At 41.9% G+C, this 23,567-nt stretch overlaps 1 protein-coding gene across 1 annotated transcript in view; it reads left to right on the top strand.

The window, feature by feature from the left end:
• LOC115101915 (uncharacterized) overlaps positions 1 to 13,802 on the top strand; it is an 89,474-nt gene extending 75,672 nt beyond the window's left edge. The window contains exons 16-25 of the mRNA XM_065006062.1: positions 1,631 to 1,903; positions 2,225 to 2,419; positions 3,038 to 3,311; positions 3,772 to 3,889; positions 4,292 to 4,436; positions 11,261 to 11,474; positions 11,814 to 11,929; positions 12,085 to 12,205; positions 12,456 to 12,566; positions 13,310 to 13,802. Of these exons, the coding sequence (XP_064862134.1) occupies positions 1,631 to 1,903; positions 2,225 to 2,419; positions 3,038 to 3,311; positions 3,772 to 3,889; positions 4,292 to 4,436; positions 11,261 to 11,474; positions 11,814 to 11,929; positions 12,085 to 12,205; positions 12,456 to 12,566; positions 13,310 to 13,366 (1,624 nt within the window). The 3' untranslated portion in view covers positions 13,367 to 13,802. The remainder of the gene's footprint in view (positions 1 to 1,630; positions 1,904 to 2,224; positions 2,420 to 3,037; positions 3,312 to 3,771; positions 3,890 to 4,291; positions 4,437 to 11,260; positions 11,475 to 11,813; positions 11,930 to 12,084; positions 12,206 to 12,455; positions 12,567 to 13,309) is intronic.
• The last annotated feature ends 9,765 nt before the right edge of the window (positions 13,803 to 23,567 follow it).

Below are 23,567 nucleotides of genomic sequence, written 5' to 3'. Positions count from 1 at the left end.
AATCTCTGTCGACCATCAGCCTAACGGCCAAACAATCGACCAGTTGACTAATTGGGGTCAGCCCTAGTGTTCCTTACATGTAGGCTTTTGATTGAACGAAACTGCACTCACTTTTTTCTATAGGGCACTTGGAAACAACTGCACTGTGAAACCTATCATTACAACAATTATTATCTAGGTGTTTTTTCCCCTGGTTGCACTGATGCTCCCAAAAGCACAATGGGCCACAGAAACACTATCAACCACAGCAAAAAATCTAGGAGCATATGCGACCAAAATAGTCACACTCGAGAGCCCTGTGGTTGATAGTGTTTCTGTGGCCCATTGTGCTTGGGTTGTGGATTGCTCTGTTCAGGTATTTCTGTATTTCTGTCATAATATTGCCTGTCTTTCTGTCATGGTCTTGATTCCAGATATGTGGTGGACGTTTTGAATGTTGATGAAGCATGTTTTTCTGAATGGCAGTTTTATTGCTTTGTTCTGTATTCTTTGTAGTCTGTACATTTGATGTGTGGAAGTTGTAATCCAGGCAGGTACATATTCCTGTCCGACGTAGGGTGAGGTGGGGGGTAGTAAGTGCCTGAGATATAGATAGTTTCATAGAAGTGGGCTGAGGACTGAACCTTGAGGGACTCCAGCTTCTGGGGTGAATGGTGGCTGTGGAAACCTTGGCTGTTTTGGAGGAAGCTTGGGATGATATTTCTGATTGAGTGCGGGAGTTGGAGGTTGTCTGCTAGTTTGTGGAACAAAATTATCCTTTTGACCAGTGTGATTTATATACTTCAATGGACAGGACCAGCAGCTGCTGTGGGAGGATATACAAATAAAATATGAACTGTCATTGGTCTATTATAATCAGATCAGATTAGTACGTAATGGTCTGGGCCAAAACTCAACCCACCCAAAACGAGCCGAAATTTCAGCCGTTTATTATTTTAAATCTTTAAACAGCTCTTACAGAAATTAGTGTTATCATAATTTTCACAATTTGAGTGTAATTACGAGCCTCTGCACAGCCCTTTTACAAATAAATCAAAGCCATATCAGACGCAATGATTGTTCAGTTGGAAGTGCAATGAAACATTTGCTGCTGCACGATCTATCTTGCTTTTGCTTCTCATTGCCTAAAGTGAAACCACAGATGAATGGGGAAGCTCTCATGCCGCGTTCAAGACAACTCAGAAATGTCCAACTTGGAAACTCATTGTAGAAAGATGAAGTCCACGTTTCCCACTTGGAAAGTATCAGAATCAACTAATAGGAAGCTCAGCGCAAAAAACATATGCACATTTTAACTGAGGCTTTGCAGATGAGTGTACCTAATAAACTGGCCACTGAGTGTATATCTGGTGTCATTTCATGGGGACTGAGGAATATGGCCCATTCCATTGGCCCCAATGCAATACATTGTATTTGAATTACATATTATATAAAGTGGCATTAGAAGTACTCGGTAGGGTCTGTAGAATCTATATATGGTTTTATTTCATGGGGGACTGGGGTCTAGATAGCACATCTAGGGCCACCGTGATGTCATTCATCTCTACTTCATTTCTGAGTGTTATTTCCTTTTTCTTGTGGAAAAATGGCAATGCCTTACATGTTCCAGTTGTTTCGGCCTTCTACTCAGACTACTGCAGCGATGGCACGCCCAGGCCCAACGCAGCGCCAGAGAGCAGAGTGCCATCATAGCCATGAAGACGCAGAGGCACAGAAGAACTCTGCTTGCGGCTTTTACTTCCTGGAAGGAGCGTTTCCTCTACCAGCAGAGCTTAGCCAGGGCAACAGCACGCCACTGGAGACAGAGGGCACTCGAAAGCAAGGCAGCGAGCCACCGCGTCACCTGTCTGACCTGGTATTCCTTCACCCGGTGGAGATGGGCGCTGCACAGACGGAGAGACAGGTATTAAGTATATCAAATAAGTAGACGAATAAATTATGTTTTAAGGTGCAGAAGATAACTAACGTACCATACACTGTATAATACAATTTGAACATCCAACATACTCATTTGTAGCAGGAAGACTCAGTTTGAGCTGTTAGCGCACCTTTCATATTCCAACTTGGAAGCACGAGGTGCGAGTTTCCCACTTGAAAAGTATCAGAATCAACCAATACGAAGCTCTAAACAAAAAAAGGTTGACTACATAATGTTAAATATTCTTTCACGATTGGCTGTTTCACGTCATATAATCATATTGACGTCCATGTGCGTGCTCCCTAGGTGCCAGCGGGCGAGGGTGCTGGGCAGGGAGTGGGCGCGGCGCGCCAAGCAGAGCGTGAATGACCAGGAGAGGGCGACGGAGCTCCTTCAGCAGAGACAGAGGAGAGACGTCGCAGAGAGGTTCTACTACTGGATCACAGCCCATCAGTCCTCACTGACCAGTTTGGTATTCCACAACCAGACTCTGTGCAAGAGGTGTGACGATGGGGAAATGTGTGTGTGCTGCGTTGCCTTACGACTCAAACTGAATTCTTCCACTGCTCTATGTTCGCTACATATTTCAGTCTGAGAAAGCCGTTGTTGAAGTCGTTTGTGTTGACGTCAAAATGAGGGGTGTTGTGCAAAACAAAGTTATCAGCGATTGGATTATCGCTAACCAATCAGAGTATCAAAGCCAATGACGCTATACCCACGTGCGTTCTGGCTCTGGCCCAACCCATCGGTTTCTGGGACCAATCAGAATGGTTAGAATGTGTTTGCGTTCTAGAAATCGTCAGGTAGGTACTCGGTTTCAGACTTATTGCGGAGACTAAACTAAAGTCCGTGGGCGTGGTGTTTGGCCGGAGCAAGGGTTTGGGTAGCCAGGCAATGTGTGTGTGTGTGTGAGAGAGAGAAAATGTTTTTTCCCCTACAATAACAAAGCAGTGTGCCATGCATTGCAGTACCAGTTTGCTACTTGATTTTTCTCAGAATTCCATGTACTGTGTATCACAGGGACATTCCTCCAATAACTTTTGAGTGGATTGGACAAGTACTTCTGTGTAGCATTCATAATTATTCTCACCTCTTTTTACTTCTCTCTCTCCCACGCAGGGTTTTCCAGAGCTGGCAAGCCTACACCGGCCCTGCACTAGCACGTAAGCACAAAGGTGCCAGGTTCCATCTTGGCAGAGCCAGGAGGCTGGTGGCCCGGTGTTTTACCCACTGGAGGAGTGAGCTGGAGCAGGCTCGAAACAGACTGAAGGTCCTGGAGCAGAGACTGAAACACATACACTTCAAACTCACTGCTGTCACCATGAACCACTGGAGAACGGCCACTAGAGGGTGCATAGCGCTCAAACACTTCAACAGAGGGACAATACGCCAGGTGCAGCATCCCTTTTCTTTATACACACAGGTCCCATCTAGACAGAACCCTAAGGGTTTAACCCTTTCTGCACATGCACATTTGAGAGGACTGCTGAAAAAACATAGAATTAGATGATTGTCAAATAATTCAATATCAATGATTTGCATTCTATTTCTATGGGTGAAAACAACCAGCCACACCAAGCCAATCCAAGAAAAAGGAGCTAGGAAAGAATTTACAGTACTACTATATTTGTAATCCTAATCCAATTCTTTCAATTTCACACAACTTCTCACTGGATAGGCAGGGGTAGAGGTTGTTTCTGGACAGAGTCATATTCACATATTTAGCAGGAACTAAAGGAAGTTGACATCTTCGTGAATCAAAATCAAAATGACTTTGGTGTCAACCTAACAAGACTCATTCAATCTGTATTGTGCTTTCCCATCAGTAAGTAGCCAGTGTGTGTTTGTTTTAGTGTTTTGATCACTGGAGGGAGAGGACGCGCACATCCAGAGCAGTCACTATACTGTGTGTACAGAGAGAGAGGAGAGGGGCACGTGAAGTTCTGCTATGCTGGTGGAAGTGGACTAAAGGTAGCGACATGATTATTATTCTCTAACACGTTGAACAGAGGGACTGTTTAATATGTGATGTTGCCTTTGTTTGGGAGCCAAGTGGCTATAAGGTTCCATATTTCAGCGTTTCTCAATCCATTCCTGATGATCCCCAGGGTGTGTACATTTTTGTTCTAACCTGCACTAGCAAACCTGATTCAAGGGAATCAGCTTCGTTATTGATGAATTAGTTAGGGGTTTGGGTGTGCTAATGCAGGGCTGATATAAAAAGGTCCACATCTGGGTGTGTAACCAAGGAATGGATGGAGAAATGCTGCCATATTTCAATGTGTCGCATTCACATGGGGGAAGTATGGCAGCCATTTTGTGCTGATGCGCTCCCAGGTCCCCACCCACACACGGCCTGTTTGTGTTGGTCAGAGTCTAGATGCCAGAGGCAGATGGAGGAGGCAGTGTGGCTGTGGCTGGAGGGTCGCAGAGTGACCAGAGCCTTCCAACTGTGGCTCAGAGTCCACCATCGCCTCCAAGAGGCCTCACGGCTGGGACGGGCTCACCTAATGCGCAGGTAGGCTGTTGGTTTTAAGTATTCACCCCACTTGGATTTTGGGGATTTAATTACATTTCGATTTTTTTGTCAATGAATTACACAAAATATTCTGTAATGTCAAAGTAGAAGAAATTCAAAATATAAAAAAATTACAATTAATGAAAAATATAACAAGTATTCACCCCCGAGTCAATACAGGTTAGAAACACCTTTGGCAGATTACAGCTGTGAGTTTTCTTGGGTAAGTTTCAGGCAGGTAGCCTAGTGGTTAAGTGTTGGGCCAGTAATCGAAATGTCACTGGTTTGAATCCCTGAGTTGATTAGGTGAAACATTTGCCGATGTGCCCTTGAGCAAGGTATTTAACCCTAATTGCTCTTGTAAGTCGCTCTGGATAAGTGCGTTTGCCAAATGACTCAAATGTAAATGTAATAGCTTTACACACCTGGATTGCGCAATATTTGCCCATTTAGTATTTGCAAAATTCTTCAAGCTCTGTCAAGGTGTTGGGGTCATGGTTAGACTGCAATTTTCAAGTCTTGCCATAGATTTTCAAGCAGATTTAAGTCAAAACTGTAACTTGGTCACTCAGGAACATTCACTGTCTTCTTGGTAAGCAACTCGAGTGTAGATTTGGTCATAGGTTTTTGTCCTGCTGAAAGGTTAATTCCTCTCCCAGATTCTGGTGTAAAGCAGACTGAAGCAGGTATTCCTCTAGGATTTTGCCTGTGCTTAGCTCCATCCCGTTTCTTTTTATCCTGAAAAACTCCAGTCTTTGCCGAGGTTAAGCATACTCATACCATGAAATAGCCACCACCATGCTTGAAAGTAAGGAGGCAGGTACTCAGAGATGTTATGTTGGATTTGCCCCAAACATAGTGCTTTGGAATTAGGCCCAAAAGTTTATTAATTTGCCATGTTTTGGGATATTTTCTGCTTGTGTATTTGTATTCTTTTCACTCCGTCATTTAGGTCATTATTGTGGAGTAACAACAATGTTGTTGATCCATCATCAGTTTTCTCCCTTCACAGCCGTTGAACTCTGTAGCTGTTTTTTAAATCACCAATGGCCTCATGGTGACATCCCTGAGAAGTTTCTTTCCTGTCCTGCAGCTCAGTTCAGGATGACTGTATCTTTGTTGTGTCTGGGTGGTTTAATACATCATCCACAGCATAATTATTAACTTGACCATGCTTAAAGATATATTCAATGTCTGATTTGAAAAGCTCCCTGGTCTTTGTAGTAAAATCTGTGCTTGAAATTCAGTACTTGACTTAGGGACCTTACAGATGTATGTATGGTGGACAGAGGAAGGGGATAGTCATTAAAAAAAGAATGTTAACATCTATTATTTCACACAGAATGAGTCCATGTAACTTAATATGTGATTTGTTAAGCCAAATTGTACCCCTGAACTAATTTAGGTTACCCAAAATCAAAGGGCTGAATGCTTTTGCAAAAACTGTTTTAGTTATTTAATTTGTTAACATTTGATCACTTTGACATTGTGGGATATTTTGTGTAGATCAAGGACAAAAAAATCACAAATAAATACATTTCAATCCCACTTTGTATGCCAAAAAATGTGGAAAATTCCAACTAAAATTGAATTTGAAATGTAATCCCAAAAGTAATTATTTATCACGAGGGCCATAAACAATAACTAGTAATTCTGCATACTCCCAAGAAATGTAATGACGATTTGCGGGCAGTGGGTTCAGAACAAGTTCAGAGTGTCTACTAAATGACTAAAATGTATCGGATGCCAAGCAGTGATGCAGCCAGTCAAGATGTTCTCATGATAATTCCTTAGTGATGTGGACACCAAGGAACTTGAAGCTCTCCACCCACTCCACTACAGCCCCGTTCATGTGGATGGGGGCGTGCTCGGCCTTCCGTTTCCTGTAGTCCACGATCAGCTTACTTTAAATTAAAGTCTCCTGTCGTTGAGGGAGAGGTTGTTGTCCTGGCACCACACTGCCAGGTCACTGACCTCCTCCCAATAGTCGGTCTCATCAGTGCCTAAAATTAACATCTGCCAAATGCGGGTAGATTTTAGCAATGGCGGGTAAATGTCTATTTCACCAGCTATGTAGGCGGGTGGTCAGGGCTCCACAGTGCGAGCATTTCACTCGCATTTGTGAATAAAAATAGTAAAGTATGATCACATTTCTAGTAAAATAAATGCTTCAGTAGCTGTTTTCAAAGTATTTCTGTCATTTTGTTTCATAGCTGGTAAATTAATCACACAAAGTAAAATAACTACAAATCCTATGACCTATCCCACCTCTGCCTGGCTTGGTGCTGTGCGCACATGAAGAGCTGAGTGAAAGATTCATTTTTAGAAGTGCTGCGCACAGGCATAAAAGTTGGTCTAATTTACTTGAAATTAAAGTCTACAAAAGTGGGACTTTGTCCTTGTGTTTCTTGTCTATTTACATTGTTTTGTTCTCACAGCTTCTGCTAGGGAAGAGAAGACAACGATTCTACAAGTCAGACTCAATCTCACAGGCACAAACATGACTCGATTCACGTTACCACGGTAACGTCCCACACTTAAAACCTGTTGGTACTAGGGGGCAGTATTTTCATTTTTGGATAAAAAAAAGTTCCCGTTTTAAACGGGATATTTTGTCAGGACAAGATGCTAGAATATGCATATAATTGACAGCTTTGGACAGAAAACACTAACGTTTCCAAAACTGTAAAGATATAAACAGTAAATGTAAACAGAACTGATGTTGCAGGCGGAAGCCTGAGAAAAATCCAATCCGGAAGTGCCCCAGGTTTTGAAAGCGCTGCGTTCCAATGAGTCCCTATTGAGCTGTGAGTGTGCCATCAACGAGCTTACGCTTTCTACGTATTCCCCAAGGTATCTACAGCATTGTGACGTAGTTTTACGCATTTATGTTGAAGTATAGCCGTAGGCGGCCACATTGCGTAAGTGGTCACATGGTGGCTCCGAGAGAGATTCTCGCGTAAAATACAGAGGTAGCCATTACTCCAATCGGTCCTACTGAAAAAGTAATTGTCCCGACGGCTATATTATCGAATAGATATTAGAAAAACAGCTTGAGGATTGATTATAAACAATGTTTGCCATGTTTCAGTTGATATTATGGAGCTAATTTGGAATATTTTTTCGCCGTTTTCGTGACTGCAATTTCCGGGCGATTCTCAGCCAAACCTGAAGAACAAACGGAGCTATTTCGCCTACAAAAATAATATTTTGGGAAAAAATTAACTTTGGCTATCTACCTGGGAGTCTCGAGTGAAAACATCCGAAGTTCAACAAAGGTAAACAATTTAATTTGATTGCTTTTCTGATTTGTGACAAGGTTGCCTGCTGCTAGCAAGGCATAATGCTATGCTAGGCTATCGATAAACTTACACAAATGCTTGTCTAGCTTTGGCTGTAAAGCATATTTTGAAAATATGAGATGACAGGGTGATTAACAAAATGCTAAGCTGTGTCTCAATATATTTCATTTGTGCTTTTCATGAATAGGAATATTTTCAAGGGATATTTATGTCCGTTGTGTTATGCTAATTAGTTTCAGGCGATGATTACGCTCCCGCATGTGGGTTTGGGAGTCACAAGAAGATTTTTTAAAGGGGCAGGTGAACATTTGTCTCATCTGTGTTATTTTGGTTAAAAAAATATTCAGGTCACAAAAAATAGAATCAAACAATATACCACATTACTTCTTACTAGTAATACATATATTGTTTTAGAAACATTACAAAGCATGCTCATCTGTTTTTTTGGTGTAATTTCTGGTAAAAAATCTGAGAAGATGGTAGATTTTTACATCTATCTGCCATAGTGGCTGGTGGACTAAAAAAGTACATTTTAGGCCCTGTGTCTCATCATTGTCAGTGATCAGTCCAACCACCATTTTGTCGTCAGCAAATTTAATGATAATGTTGGAGTCGTGCGTGAACAGTGAGTACAGGAGGGGACTATGCACACACCTCTGAGGTGCCCCCGTGTTGAAGGTCAGCGAGGCAGATGAGTTGGTGCCTACCCTCACCACCTAGGGGCTGCCCGTCAGGAAGTCCAGGATCCAGTTGCAGAGAGAGGTGTACAGTCCGAGGTTCCTGAGCTTAGCGATAAGCTTGAAGGGCACTATGATGTTGAACGTTGAACTGTAGTCAATAAACAGTATTCTCACACACTACAGCAGTGGTTCCCAAACTTTTTATAGTCCTGTACCCCTTCAAACATTCAACCTCCAGCTGCGTACCCCCTCTAGCACCAGGGTCAGCGCAATCATTGTAAGCCTGCCACACATACACACTTATTACATTTATTAAAACATAAGAATGAGTGTGAGTTGTCGTCACAACCCGGCTCGAGGGAAGTGACAGAGCTCTTATAGGACCAGGGCACAAATAATAATAATAATCAATCATTTTGCTCTTTATTTAGCCATCTTACATCAAAACTTTATTTGTTCATCGAAAATTGTGATTAACTCATCCCTGGTTAATGAGAAGGGTGTGCTTGAAAGGATGCACATAACTCTGCAATGTTGGGTTGTATTGGAGAGAGTCTGTCTTAAATAATTTTCCACACACAGTCTGTGCCTGTATTTAGTTTGTGAGGGCCAAGAATCCACTCTCACATAGGTACGTGGTTGCAAAGGGCATCAGTGTCTTAACAGTGCGATTTGCCAAGGCAGGATACTCTGAGCTCAGCCCAATCCAGAAATCTGGCAGTGGCTTCTGATTAAATGACATTTTCACAGAACCCCTTGTTGTAATTTCGATGAGGCTCTCTTGTTCAGATATTGGTAAGTGGACTGGAGGCAGGGCATGAAAGGGATAACTTTTCCAGTTGTTTGTGTCGTCCGTTTTGGGAAAGTACCTGCGTAATTGCGCACCCAGCTCACTCAGGTGCTTCGCTATATCACATTTGACATTGTCCGTAAGCTTGAGTTAATTTGCTTTAAGAAAGTTAACCATTTTCACTGTAGTGTCCAAAACATCTTTCAAGCTGTCAGGCATTCACTTGGCAGCAAGAGCCTCTCGGTAGATGCTGCAGTGTACCCATGTGGTGTCGGGAGCAACTGCTTGCACGCATGTTACCACTCCACTATATGTCTCCCTGTCATGGCTTTTGCGCCATCAGTACAGATACCAACACATCTTGACCACCAAAGTCCATTTGATGTCACAAAGCTGTCCAGTACTTTAAAAAGATACTCTCCTGTTGTCGAGTAAAAATCATATGTCCTCAGTTGCAACACTCACTACCGAGTTCCAAACTGCCTCTGGAAGCAACGTCAGCAAAATAACTGTTCGTCGGGAGCTTCGTGAAATGGGTTTCCATGCCCGAGCAGCCGCACACAAGCCTAAGATCAACATGCACAATGCCGCCATTGGACGAGGTAGTCAATGCACTTATTAATGAAGCCGATGACTGATGTAATAAACTCCTCAAAGTTATCAGATGAATCCCGGAACATATTTCAGTCTGTGCTAGCGAAACAGTCCTGTAGCCTAGCATCCGCTTTATCGGACAACTTCCGTATTGAGCTACTTCCTGTTTGAGTTTTTGCTTGTAAGCAAGAATCAGGATAGTTATGGTCAGATTTGCCAAATATGTTCTCGCAAAGATGGTTTCAATACAGTTTTGCAATCTGCTATGGATGCATGTGTTTTCTGGTCACTTATCTCCTTTGCGCGACAATGCTGATGACTGGTTATTGGTCAACAGTGAAGATGCACAATTTTTTGGTTCTGAAGCACAGATTAGACTTTTTTTTATTTTTAAATTGGTGCTATGCCATAGGCCTATGTCAGTGACCAGATCGAATAACCAAAGGTATGCTGCATGGAGAGTAATCCATGGAGACTCTGTGCCACAAAATGAGTGACAAAACCGGGCCAGAATTTCAAGTCAGTCTCAAAGTCAAAGTCGAGTCCCAAGGGTCCAAGTCAAGTCTGAAGTTTTTTTCTATCAAATTTGTGGCTGGAGTCCGACTTGAGTCCAAGTCATGTGACGCGTGCCCACACCTCTGGGTTATAGCCCCCATCTCACCTAATCTGCATCAGATGTGCTAATAAATGCGCTGCTACTCACTGAATGTTTCAGAGATAAAAGTTATGGTAGACTACTGCCTGCATTTCATCAAATGCTCGCAGTCAAACAACCAATAATAGGTCTACTGCATACCTCTGGTTATTTTCCTCTGTTTGGTCGGGGCTGTGTTCACACCATTTTCATTGAACCATGGTGCATTGTTTAGTGCACTCCCTAATGCGGATAGTGTTCACACCAGTCCAAACGAACCGAACTAAGGGGGAAAACGGCTTCAAAACAATTGAGTGTGAAAGCCCAAATGGTTTGAAGGCGTGTGCTTTGTCAGTGGCTGTGATGGAGCATTCAGCCAGGAGTTGGACAGTCGGAAGATTGAATTAAATGGTAGTGTAGGTGGGACATCCCAGCTTCAAGTGGTATCAGATTTCAGAATTCGCTTTCCCCTGTTCAGATGTTGCATGTATCAAGCAATGGTTGCGTGCCACGTCACAGACTGACAGATTTATATAACGTGTAGAACCACGCTAGTCCCCTCTTTAGGGGACTTAACATTAATAAGTTTTAATAATAAGTATGTATTGAATCTGCTTCCATTGTCCTCCAAGTGGCCAAATATCATTCTCTTCAGGTAGGCTTCACATACAGTGCATGTCATCTGTAACTTTTTAGTCCCATTACAGTTGAAGTTGTAATACGGCATCACATTGCTTGCCCCTGGATTCTTTGATTGTGGGCATGTCAAGACCTTTACTTCCCAATTGGTAATCTCGTTGCTGTCTTTTTTTTGTCCCCTATAGGTCTTTTCGGGTCTGGCGAGGGGTAGTGACGGAGAGCCTGTCAACTTTTCAGACGGCGGAGTCACGGCTACGCACCCACCAGACCCAATCAGCTTTCAGTGTCTGGAGAAGGCGCACCGTGTCCCATCATCTCTTAAGTGACCTGGTCCAGAGAACTAAATCCAGGCAGAGGAGTCGTCTGCTGAGATCATCACTCCACACCTGGCACCAAGAGGTATCCTTTGGGAAGAATCATAATGGAGTTGATAACGTGATTTGGATTCTTTCATTAGACCAGTCATTATTGGGTTAAGTCCAGAGGAAGCTGATGAAGGACAGTATACCATGTGTTTGATAAGGTTTCATTCATTCTATTCCAGCCATTCCTATGAGCTTGTCCTCTAAATTAAAGTGATACTAGCCACCAGTGATTGAGCCCTTCTGTCGTTGCATGGTTAGCTACTGCACAGAGATGCATATAATATCAATAGTCCTATTTCTGACCTGCTGTCACCCCCTTATGATGTGTAGCAGGTAAGTAGGTAATGTCCTATTTTTCTTTCACCTGCATCAGGTCCAGTTGCGTAAAAGACAATCTCTACACCTCTCACAGAAGTACTTTGCCTGCTGGGTGAACAGAATTGGCATCAGACGCATTGAAAGGAAGAATCAGTTGGAGGCTAGACTGAGGTACGTCTCATGGCTGGCTGCATGTATATGTATCTGAACGGAGACAAATGTTACTTTTAGTCTGTACACAAAAGTAGTTGGTGTAAACAAGGTAAATGAATGTTTATTAAATCAGTATAATCAAACCTTTGATAACACCTCTCTCACTTCCAAAGGGAGTGTCTACGGCGGTGGCGTTTAGGTGTGCTACTGAAAAGAGCTCGGAGGAGACTCACCCAGGCGTTATGGGTCAGCTGGAGAGACCAGACCGCTGCTGCACTCCTACTCAAGACCCTGGTAAGAAAGCAAAGTGCTGTCCCGCTCGTTGGGACACTTATAGAAGTGGACTTATTAGGATTCACCTTAGGTTAGTGACACTTTTTAAATGAGCCATCTGTTTTGTAATGTATTTGCTTAACTTAATGGTTATTATTTATGCATTTAAAAGTTGTCATGAGCTGTTATGAATGCTTACTGCATATTACTACCTGTGTGTAAGGCATAGTAATTCAGTTTCCTTTGTTTGTGTGACCACTCCTCTCTGCAGCACACTGACCGACTGCAGCAGGGGGCGTGGCTGACATGGAGGAAGAGACGCATCAGAACCCGGGTGTCTGAGACCTTTGCCGCGCAACTGGACCAAGCCCTCATTGCGCAGGTGAGACAGAGCAAGTTCCCATGTATTTTTGTATAGAGGACTAGTTATTATTAGCCATTCTTATTCTATAGTTGTACCGAAGTCAGCATTATTTAAAATCTCTGGTTAGCCTATAACTTTACCAAAGGTCATTTTGTTTCTTGTTAAAGTAGTAGTTCACTATTTTAAATCTTGATAACTTTGTTCCTCACCCTGAAAGTAGTCCATGGGCCAAGAGAAACTCTAATCCATGGTTCAGTTAATTTAAACATCCATTACAAACTTCAACAAACCTTATCCACCACAAGCTAACAATCAATGGAAGTGCTGGGGGCATGTTTCAAAAAAATAATGTCCAAATCACTTGAAGTTACTTCAAATCAACTCCATATTTGGTTGGCCATAAAAAAATGTAAAAACATTCCCCCATCGCTTGTGGTGGCTGTTTAAAGAAAACAACAATGGATTACAGTTTCTCCTGGCCCATAGACTACTTCCAGGGTGAGGAACCATCTAACATCATGCTTTAATAGTTATTACAACATAGACATTTTTATGGCAACTAAAATCTCTATATGTATAGAGTTCTTTGGTTCTCCTGTCGTTCTATCTAGTCTTCTATTTGCAGAGTTGTGACAGGCTCTGATTGTACCTGGTTGATCCATCAGCTACTGCATATCAAACCTCACTGTGGTTGAAGCAGGTCAGTGGCAGTGCCCCGCTACAACAGCTAGAGAGTTTGTTTCTGTGTTTCCCTACTGTAGGTGTTCAACATGTGGCGGCAGAAGCATGCTCTTCGCTCCACAGCGACCGACACGTGACCTACGGTATAGGGAGGAGTAGCTGACCTCTCCCCCCAACTCCTAGCCCCTATATGGTAGGGGAGATCACGAGTAGCGTGTGGCTTTTCACCATACTACCAGTACAGCACTTCATATTTCAAAATAGAGGTTAACTTTTTGGTTTCTTGGGTCAATGTCATCTGGCAACAGTCATTGCTCACATTTAAAATGTATTGTTTTGAAAACATGTGCCAACCATTCTCATAGATGTTGGCTTTTACCTCCTTTGAATGCTCTTAGAAGTGGAAACTAGTGTGGGGAAACTACTAAGAACAGCTTTGAGACATAATAGATACACTGTTCATATTTCACACTATTAATCCTGGAAAGCAGCACACTGTGCGTGAGTGCCACTATTAGAACTAATTTAACTCCAGTATTTGAAATTCTTTCACAATAAATTCCATTCTGTGTAGACTTTTGTTTTTTTGTGATTCCCAATTGAACTGTGACTGTCTTAATATGATAACTTTGAAATTGTAATCAGAATATGAAACAATCACAATATGTCCCATATGTAGAAATAAGCAGACAAAACAGAATAAAGTGGATAGGTAGGTAGAAAGTGGGTATGTAAATAAATGGATGAATGGTTAGGTGGGTAAATGGTTAGGTAGAAAAGGGGGGTGGGTATGTAGGAAGGTGAGTATGGTAGGTTTTCATTAGTTTAGGCAGCAGCCACTGAATAAACCTGTAGTTAGAGTTATAATTACGTTTGAATAAGAACATGACTTGTAAACATGGTTGTGTTAAAAACAAAAGAATCACTTGAAGGGTGAAAACATACACTAGAACTACAGTACAGTATAAACCTATTCTCTGGACCACACTGCTGTCTCTCACCATGTCTCTTTTCTTCTAAACATATTCCCCTCTGTCTGTTCTCACCTTTTTCTCAGACACTTTTTGCCTTTTTCTGAGGAGCCTAGCTCTCTTTCTGGCTGTTATTTTCCTCTCCCTTCACTAGCTTTTTACCTGCCTTTGCTTATTTTTCTTATTGCCTTTCCCTTCCTGAATTAACTCAAGAAGAGATTAAAATACAAGCTTTAAATGACTACACCTCTCTAAAATTGATCACCTGAAGTTTTAGAGTCAAAGTGATGACTACTGTTCCTTCTAACTCTGTTGGTTGACTACTTTCCCCTGACTACTTTCCCATAATTTAATTCTCCTGCACAACCACCACTTCCTGTCCCTGGGCCTGAATGAGCTTCCTGGCTAATTCTCTCAGGTTGGTGTCAGTGGTGGGAGCCAGGCTGAAGTACTATACAGGGCTGGGAGAGGCCAGAGATCCGTAATCATCAGCAGAGAAATGGACCATGGCAATGGTTTGGTCATCGCCATTCATGGGACACCGGGCATCACAGGGCAACCAGAGACTTGGCGTCATCCTCTGTCGTAAGACTCCAGGTGGTAATGGGAGCCAGGTGGGGGTACCGGTAAGGCAAGTACTCCACAACTGGTGGAGCGCCGGCTGTGAGAGGCGGTGGTTTGGCCAGCCAAGGTCGTAAGGGAAGAGCGGCCCGTCATGGAGATTTCATTAAGCCAGTCTCTAACCGTATACTCAGGGCTGTTCTCTCGCCAGCATGCTGGGCTCTGTGGGGAGGAGAACACAAACAGATACCTGTCTGTTTAAATGACCTATCCTCGGTTCACCCAGTTGAACACAAACAGATACCTGTCTGTTTAAATGACCTATCCTCGGTTCACCCAGTTGAACACATGTTCTAGTTCAAACCTCATGCCTTGTCATAGACACATTTATGAATCTATACTTTAAAACAATTGATTGACAGCATTGACCACAATTATGAATAACTTACAAGCACTGGACGCTGCCGGTCCACAGGATTTGGATCTTCTTGATCTCATCGACCATCCTAACCCACCTCTTGGAGCTGGTCGGCCCCCTTGTTCAACTCCATCATCCTTATTTTCTTCTCCAGCCAGTTAGTCAGCAGTCCATTCAGATAGAAGGTTTGGCCTACACAAAGACAACTAGTAGGCCTACCAGTAGGCCACGGGAGTTTTGTAGGGAGATGTCATTCTCTGCCCACTTTATCACTTCTGAATGGGTGTGGCAATAAATAGAAATGTGATGATAATACTTACAAGATAAGAGCAGGATTTGCAAGGCCTTGTCGGTTTTGATTTCTAGGGAGAGTCTTAAACAACAACCTCAACCAATGTGAAAGGTCCTGTGGAATTGGACTACTGGAACTTGACTATGACATTACATAGCGCTCCAGTATGTATTATTAATATGAGTTACCACTGATTTTTTCAGACATTCCTATGTGGGAAAATAATTGGGATAAACACTGAAAATAAGGTCTGAGGTTAACACAGGCTCAGGAGTTACGTTTTGTTCTATGAGATATGTCAGTTAACATGATATTTTTGAATTTTGAAGCCTTCGTGTGCTTTATGGGCTGGTTTTGATTACATAAATGCTTCAATTCACAGTGATGTTAGCTGATGATGATTTCATGAAAGAAATCGTATAAGATCTAAGCCACTATCTAGTTTTTTTAGCATTTATAAAATAAACAACTTTAATTTCCCCTTAGGCTTTGGCCAACGAGCCATGGAGGAGATAGTGCCTACCAAAAGACGCCTCTACTATTGCTCTCTTATGACCTATAAGCATCCTGTGCTCCTGATAGATGCGGTAGTGGTCAATCAAACTAGACAAAAAGAATGACGTTGCTATGGAAACACATGGGGGAAAGATCTGGAGTCTCCTCATTGCCTCCCACCAGAATATCCTACATTTAGGCTATTGTTTATATGTGTATAGTCGTGACCAAAAGTTGAGTGACACAAATATTAATTTTCAAAGTCTGCTGCCTCAGTGTCTTTAGATATGTCAGATGTTACTATGGAATAGTGAACTATAATTACAAGTGTCAAAGGCTTTTATTTACAATTACATAAAGTTGATGCAGAGTCAATATAAGACCTCTGCAATCCGCCTTGGCATGCAGTTAATTAACTTCTGGGCCACATCCTGGAATGGCAGCCCATTCTTGCATCATCAATGCTTGAAGTTTGTCAGAATTTGTGGGTTTTTGTTTGTCCACCCGCCTCTTGAGGATTGACCACAAGTTCTCAATTTACTAGACAAGAATAATCTCAAAATGCATAAACTTAAGTTTTAAAAAAGTAAAAATAAATCAAATTGAGCCTTTAGAAAGTATTCACACCCCTTGACTGCTTGAATTTTAAATCGATTCAATTGTGATTTTTTTTTTCACTGGCCTACACACAATACCCCATAATGTGAAAATGGTATGCTTTCATACATTTTTACAAATTAATTAAAAATGAAAAGCTGAAATGTCTTGAGTCAATAAGTATTCAACCCATTTGTTATGGCAAGCCTCAACAGAGCAAATGAAACAGCGCCCTCTGTGTAGCCCATAAACAAAAACATTTTTTAAAGTGTCAAGGGAAGCCAGTTCAGATTTGGCTTCACACCAATCACATCACCTCAGAAGCTAAACTTCATTGACAGAAAAAACTTTAAATTGTTGCATCTCGTTGTTGTCCTCCTCCACAACACCTCACTGAGTACCATTTTTCATATGTTCTAACATTGTGGTGGCTGCATCATGTTATGGGTATTCTTGTCATCGGCAAGGGGGTTAAAAATAAACAATAGAGCTAAGCACAGGCAAAATCCTAGAGGAAAACCTAGTAAAGTCTGCTTTCCTAAAGACACTGGGAGACAAATACTCCAAACGCAAGAGGCCAAGTAATAATAACAATAATACTGGAGTTGCTTACTAAGATTACTTCCTGAGTGGTGTAGTTACAGTTTGGTCTTAAATCAGCTTGAAAGTCTATGGCAAGACTTGAAACCAACTTGACAGAGCTTGAAGAATAAAAAAAGAATGTGTAAGTATTGTACAATCCAGGTGTGCAAAACACTTAGAGACTTACCCAGAAAGACTCATAGCAGTAATCACTGCCAAAGGTGATTCTAACATGTATTGACTCAGGGGTGTGAATACTTATGTAAATGAGATTTCTGTATTTAATTTTCAAATTTTAAAAAATGTCTAAAAACATGTTTTCACTTTGTCATTATGGGGTATTGTGTGTAGATGGGTGAGAAAAAAATTAATTTAATCCATTTTGTATTCTGGCTGTAACACAAAATGTAGAATAAGTCAAGGGGTATGAAAGCAACAATCAAATTGACTACAAACTCAAACTGGAAACACAATTAGATTTCTAAAAAGCTTTTATATGAACTGAACAAAAATAAGCAACATGCAACGATTAAAAAGTCAATTGAAATTAATTAATTAGGGGAAAGTTGTACAACTGAATGCCTTAAACTGAAATGTGTCTTCCGCATTTAACCCAACCCCTCTGAATCAGAAAGGTGTGGGGGGCTGCCATAATCAACATCCATGTCTTCGGCGCCCTGGGAACATTGAGTGAACTGCCTTGCTCAGGGGCACAACGACTGAGTTTTACCTTGTTAGCTCGGGGATTCGATCCAGCAACCTTTCGATTACTGGCCCAACGCTCTAACCACTAGGCTGCCACCACTCATTAGGCCCTAATCTATGGATTTCACATGACTGGGCAGTGATGCAGCCATGGGTGGGGCTTGGAGGGCATCGGCCCATCCACTTGGCAGCCAGGCCCAGCTAATCATATATTAGTTTCTCCACGCAAAAGAGCTTTATTACAGACAGAAATACTCTTCAGTTTCATCAGCTGTCCAGACGATCCCGCCGGATGTGGAGGTCCCGGGCTGGCATACGTGGTCTGTGGTTGTGAAGCCAGTTGGACATACGGCCAAATTCTCTAAAACGATGTTGGAGGCATCTTATGGTAGAGACATTAACATTCAATTCTCTGGCAACAGCTCTGGTGAACATTCCTGCAGTCAGTACACCAATTGCACGGTCCCTCAAAACATCTGTGGCATTGTGTTGTGACATTTTAAAAGTGTCCTTTTAATTTTCCCTGCACAAGGTGAGTAAAGGGTCTGAATAGTTTAGTTGTTTTCTAATTTGTTTTAATCAATTTTACAATAAGGCTGTAACATTTTTTGGGGTGAAAATGTCATGGTGTCTGAATACTTTCTGAATGCACTGTATATAAACCTTCATGCATTTGGTTGTTGGATATATTTGGGGCATTCTTTCTTCCTGCCTAAGTCAAGGTCTGCATCTCAAATGACACCCAAAACCTAAGTATCCCTCACACTACTTTTGACCAGGACCCACAGAGTGCAAGTTGGGATACTTAGGTTGTCTAATTCGGATCGGTTTTCCACTAGTTGGTATTTTGACCAATCACATCAGATATTTTCAGAGCTGATCTGTTTGTTAAAAAAATATCAATTAGTGAAAAGAAAATTTGAATTGGCATACCTGTCTAAACGTAGCCATTGTGGTCGTCAACAACTCAGTACTACTGATCTATAGTGAGAATAATGACCTTTTGCAGTCCCATCTGTCTAAAGTCCAAGTTCACAAAGATTTAGCGGACATAAGGAACCCGGGAGATGTGACATAGGTAGCCCTCCATAAAAAAAAACTTGTTCATTTGGGGGACAGCCCCACGACAGAGGGTGCTTCCCCTCAAAAGGAGTTTTCTACACACATACTGTGTTATGGCTACCTATAGGGTAGTATAGACCACAAAATATAATATAATGAAGCCTGTGCTGCTCCCCTCCTCTCTACCTAATGTTCCCTCACAGTCCCTTCAGTATCCCTTATATGTCCTGTTAGTTTGGCTGCTCAGCCTACCTTAGTTGTCCCTCAAGCATCATAGCCCTGCTATTCCCAACCAATCAGAGCTCTAGAATGTGCATCTGGACACTGCACCTGCCCGCTCACGTCAGAGTGTTATCGTTGTCTGAAGAGAGAAGATGCACATATTTCTGAGGACTTTTTATTGTCGACAGGAACACTAATGTCTGAAATAATCACAAATCATTCGGATTACCACAGTTACTATTCCACCAAGTGAAGATGATGGTGTGTGCTTAATGTGTGGTGGTGAAGAGGAACAGGAAATAAAAACCCTGAAATGAGAAGCATCAGCATTATTCTTATATCCCGTAGAGGGTCACAACCCAAGTCAGGGTCAGCATAAGTATAATAGCAGTTGAGGGCATTGACAACCGACTGCTCAGACAGGTGAGGGCATAATACCAGCCAACCATTTTTGGATAATAATAATACTTTATTCAACTTCTATAGTGCTTTTCATTTACAAGGATCTCAAAGCGCTTGAAAAAAACCAAACAAGAATTCTGAACACTAACATTGAACATGGTAAACGTCACCAACTGACACTCATAATCTATGCAACTCCAGACTAGGGTTTCAGTGAGTTATGAAAGAAGGTGGAACTGGAACAGGCTCTCTGTCGGCTAACATGCCACCTTCCAGTGGAGTACATGATACATTCATTAGAGGTGCAGCTGTCTGTGTGTCTAGGTCTATGGCATTTGATATGTAATCCATGTAACCGGAGACACATGGATCACAGTTCAGGCTTAATTAAGCCAAAGGGTTCCCCTCTCCACTATCATGTTCCTCTGATCTCCTACTACCCTGGGACTAAGGGGCTTACCATATCAAATCAAATTGTTTTTGTCACATGCATACAACAGGTGTAGACCTTACAGTGAAATGTTTACTTACAAGCCCTTAACCAACAATGCAGTTAAGATAAATACCATAAATAAATAAATAAAATAAAGTAACAAATAATTCAAGAACAGCAGTAAAATAGCAATAGCGAGGCTATATACAGGGGGTACCGGTACAGAGTCAATGTGTGGGGGCACTGGTTAGTCGAGGTAATTGAGGTAATATGTACATGTAGCAGTGGAGGCTGGTGCCTTGAAAATGTGAGGAGGATGGGAGACCCATGGTATAGGTGCGGAATGCACAGAGATGACAGTGTGTTTCAAAAATCGTCAAAGACTAATTATTTTAACCTAAAGAATTTAATAAAATACATTTTTAGTACAATATTATGGGGAATGGGAATGAGAGAGCTAAGAATGAGTTAGTCCAAGCAAGGAGTAAAATCATTGATGTGTAATAATGTGATTGTGATTGACTCTACACACAGTGATGAGAGAAAATTGATAGGGGTACTCACAGTAATTGGAGGGGAACATTCAATGTGCCAATGGATGAGCGGGCACATGAGACGTGGCTTCAGTTCATGTCAGGAGAAAGTTGACAAAGGTAGTGGAGAGGAGTAGTCATTACCTCTTAAATCAGGGAACAGGAGGGGACTTAGCTGTAAATACAAATAGCAGATACATTCCATTACAGCTGCACCATCATAGGTTTGGACGAGTTTCACTATGAACTTAAACATCTCAAAGTTCATCAAGTCAAACCCAGATTGCACATCTCGCCCACTTGACACATCAAAGTATCCCAAGAAACGTTCCTGAATTAAAGCCCTGATCATCCACATACCTGACGATAGCTGCAAGCAGACTGGCGCCACCATAGTAGGTCCCAGAGTGGTGGGGCACTTTGTACCCCCTGGGGCCTGGAGTTTTTCCTTATGTTAACCCCTAACTAGGAAAACTCTGGACCTTAAGGTATGGCAGTGATTAATCAGTTGTAAAAAGGTTTTATACTGTATGGGCTATGTTTTTCCTAATCAGGTCACCTGACTTTTTTTTTAAACTCCTGAAAAGAACTCCTGGCCCTGGGGGGGTGAAAACCCTGTCAAACTGCAGCTACCTTATATTTGTTCATAAATTATATTTAGACTAGATTAGGAGGGAGATTTCCTCTGTCCTGACATAGACAACAACTGAGACAATAGAACCCACAGGGCTGAACTTGCTCTATGCATGTTTGCATCGTCCAGGCCTATGCATCTGTAGGCCTTACAAAACATTTACTCACATCCGTCATCACTATTATGTTGATTCATGAATTCCAGTTAATCATTATGGATTGAAAACGTATAGGCAGCCTAGCCAGCACAATTTTGAATATAAACTCAAATTTGATCACATTCATATTTTCTCCTGACACACAAATGGACTATAAATACATAATGTTACCAATTAGTTTATCCTGACCAGATGGACAGGGCGCATAGGCTGTATGCAGCTGCTCATATGATCAGACGGGAAAATGTCCTCGTTTTCTTCCCATACAGCATGTCAGATCTCTAATGTTTAGGTGTAGACTAGGCTGCAGCAATATTTATATCATGAGTTTTTGATTGTGTCTGTCCGGAGTGATTGTGTGTTATTAGTCTTTGCTAAATAAATACCGGAGGAAAGTGGAAGGCTTACTTGAGCGCACGCGAAAATGAATGCGCCGCGTCAAACTTTCATCTTTTAATGGACAATGCGATGGAAGCTGTCAAATCAGTCGGAATTGTTTTCGACCATCCCAGAAAAGACAGTCGAAAGTTTGATAATTTCAGCAGGTAAAGCATCGTAACGTGCAATTACCTCTGCAAGGTCCTTGTAGTTGCCCGTCGGCGGAAATGTCCATCTCGTCGTGTCCTCTAAAAGCAAATTATTGCATGCCCAAAAACGCAGGCAAGGCCAGCAATACAGGCAACTTGGTGAAAGGCTCCCTGTTAACCAACTATACTTTCGATACCAGTTGGTATTGAACGCCCTCACCTTTTCATCCTTCTTCATGAAACTGACCTCAGGCAGAAGTCGACCCTCGCTTTTAATTCGCACTTTCTCCGTGTACCCCAGATAGTGAAAGGGGTTCTTCAACAAAAAAACATTTTCAGCAGCATTGGCCAGACTACCATTGTCACGTTCTGACCATAGTTCTGTTGTGTTTTAGTGTTGGTCAGGACGTGAGCTGGGTGGGCATTCTTGTTGTTTGTCCGTTTCTATGTATGACCTGATATGGTTCTCAATCAGAGGCAGGTGTTAGTCATTGTCTCTGATTGGGAACCATATTTAGGTAGCTTGTTTTGTGTTGGTGGTTTGTGGTCTTCTGTCTGTGTCATTGCACCAGCTAGGACTGTTTCGGTTTTCACATTTATTGTTTTGTATTTTGTAGTGGTCTCGTTGATCGTCTATATTAAAGATGTTGAAGCCTAACCACGCTGCATTTTGGTCCTCCTCTCCTTCAACGGAAGAAAACCGTTACAACCATTCTGGCGCAGAAAACTGCACACTGAAGTACATTGCACTAACTGGACACAAAAATGAAGTTAGAAAACCAAGAAAAGTATTTTTTAATATACTTCCAGTCTCCTGTAATTTGAACAAATAAATGTTTTATTAGTTCAAAACAAACTGTGTCTATGGCCTAAGAGCCTCCTAGGGTTTGTAACCAGAGGACAGAAGCAAGCCGTGGTTGAAGTTACTGTAGACCTTCATTGCAAAACAGTTATTTAATCAATTATTTGGTGACATGAATATTTAATATCGTTTTATCTAAAAAGGGTAACTTTAATGTTTCACTATTTTTATGAAATTTCACTGAGGATGGTCGAGTTATGTAGGTAGTTATGAAAGTGACTGCATAGATAAGAGTAGCAGCAGCATAAAATAGGGGGGGCAATGCAAATAGTCAAATGGGTTTGCCATTTGATGGGACTTGGCTCAGGTTTCAACGTGGTTCAAGCATGTGGCCCTGCATGAAGGCATCATCGATTAGATTGACTGATGAAATTCAGAGCAACTCTTAGGAGATCACTGGCTTGTTCTTTCTCAAACCCCCAGAACAGTTGGCCATGTCAGTCTCTTTATAGAAGAGTTCTGCCAAGTAGGCTTCAATGCTGTTATTTTTAGTTTGTGGACTCTGGTGATGACTCATGTTGGCAGGAGAGGGTCAAGGTGACCACAGTGGGCAATATTTTGAACCCGTACCACCATGACAAACAGGGTTTGTTGGCATCAACCAATGGCAGCACTACAGTAGGTTAACCTCATATAGGTACATGTTTGAACATGAGGTTATGTTTGGACTGCAGCCAAGTGCGCTGGGTTTTATGTAGGCTATAGGTCAGCAGCTGCGAAAGATAAGAAAACATTCCAGCTTGGTAGTGGGATATCATCTGACTTCGCACTGGCCACAGGGGAAATGAATGATACTTCACCCAATTTCTGACAAATCACAGACTTCTATGTTCTGAGGGGAAATCCCAAATATGTGACAGCGGGTGACGAGGTCTCATAGCCTTT

Source organism: Oncorhynchus nerka, linkage group LG20, assembly GCF_034236695.1.
Source record: "Oncorhynchus nerka isolate Pitt River linkage group LG20, Oner_Uvic_2.0, whole genome shotgun sequence".
Classification (NCBI taxonomy): Eukaryota; Metazoa; Chordata; class Actinopteri; order Salmoniformes; family Salmonidae; genus Oncorhynchus; species Oncorhynchus nerka.
This window is presented reverse-complemented; position numbering and strand designations above follow the sequence as displayed.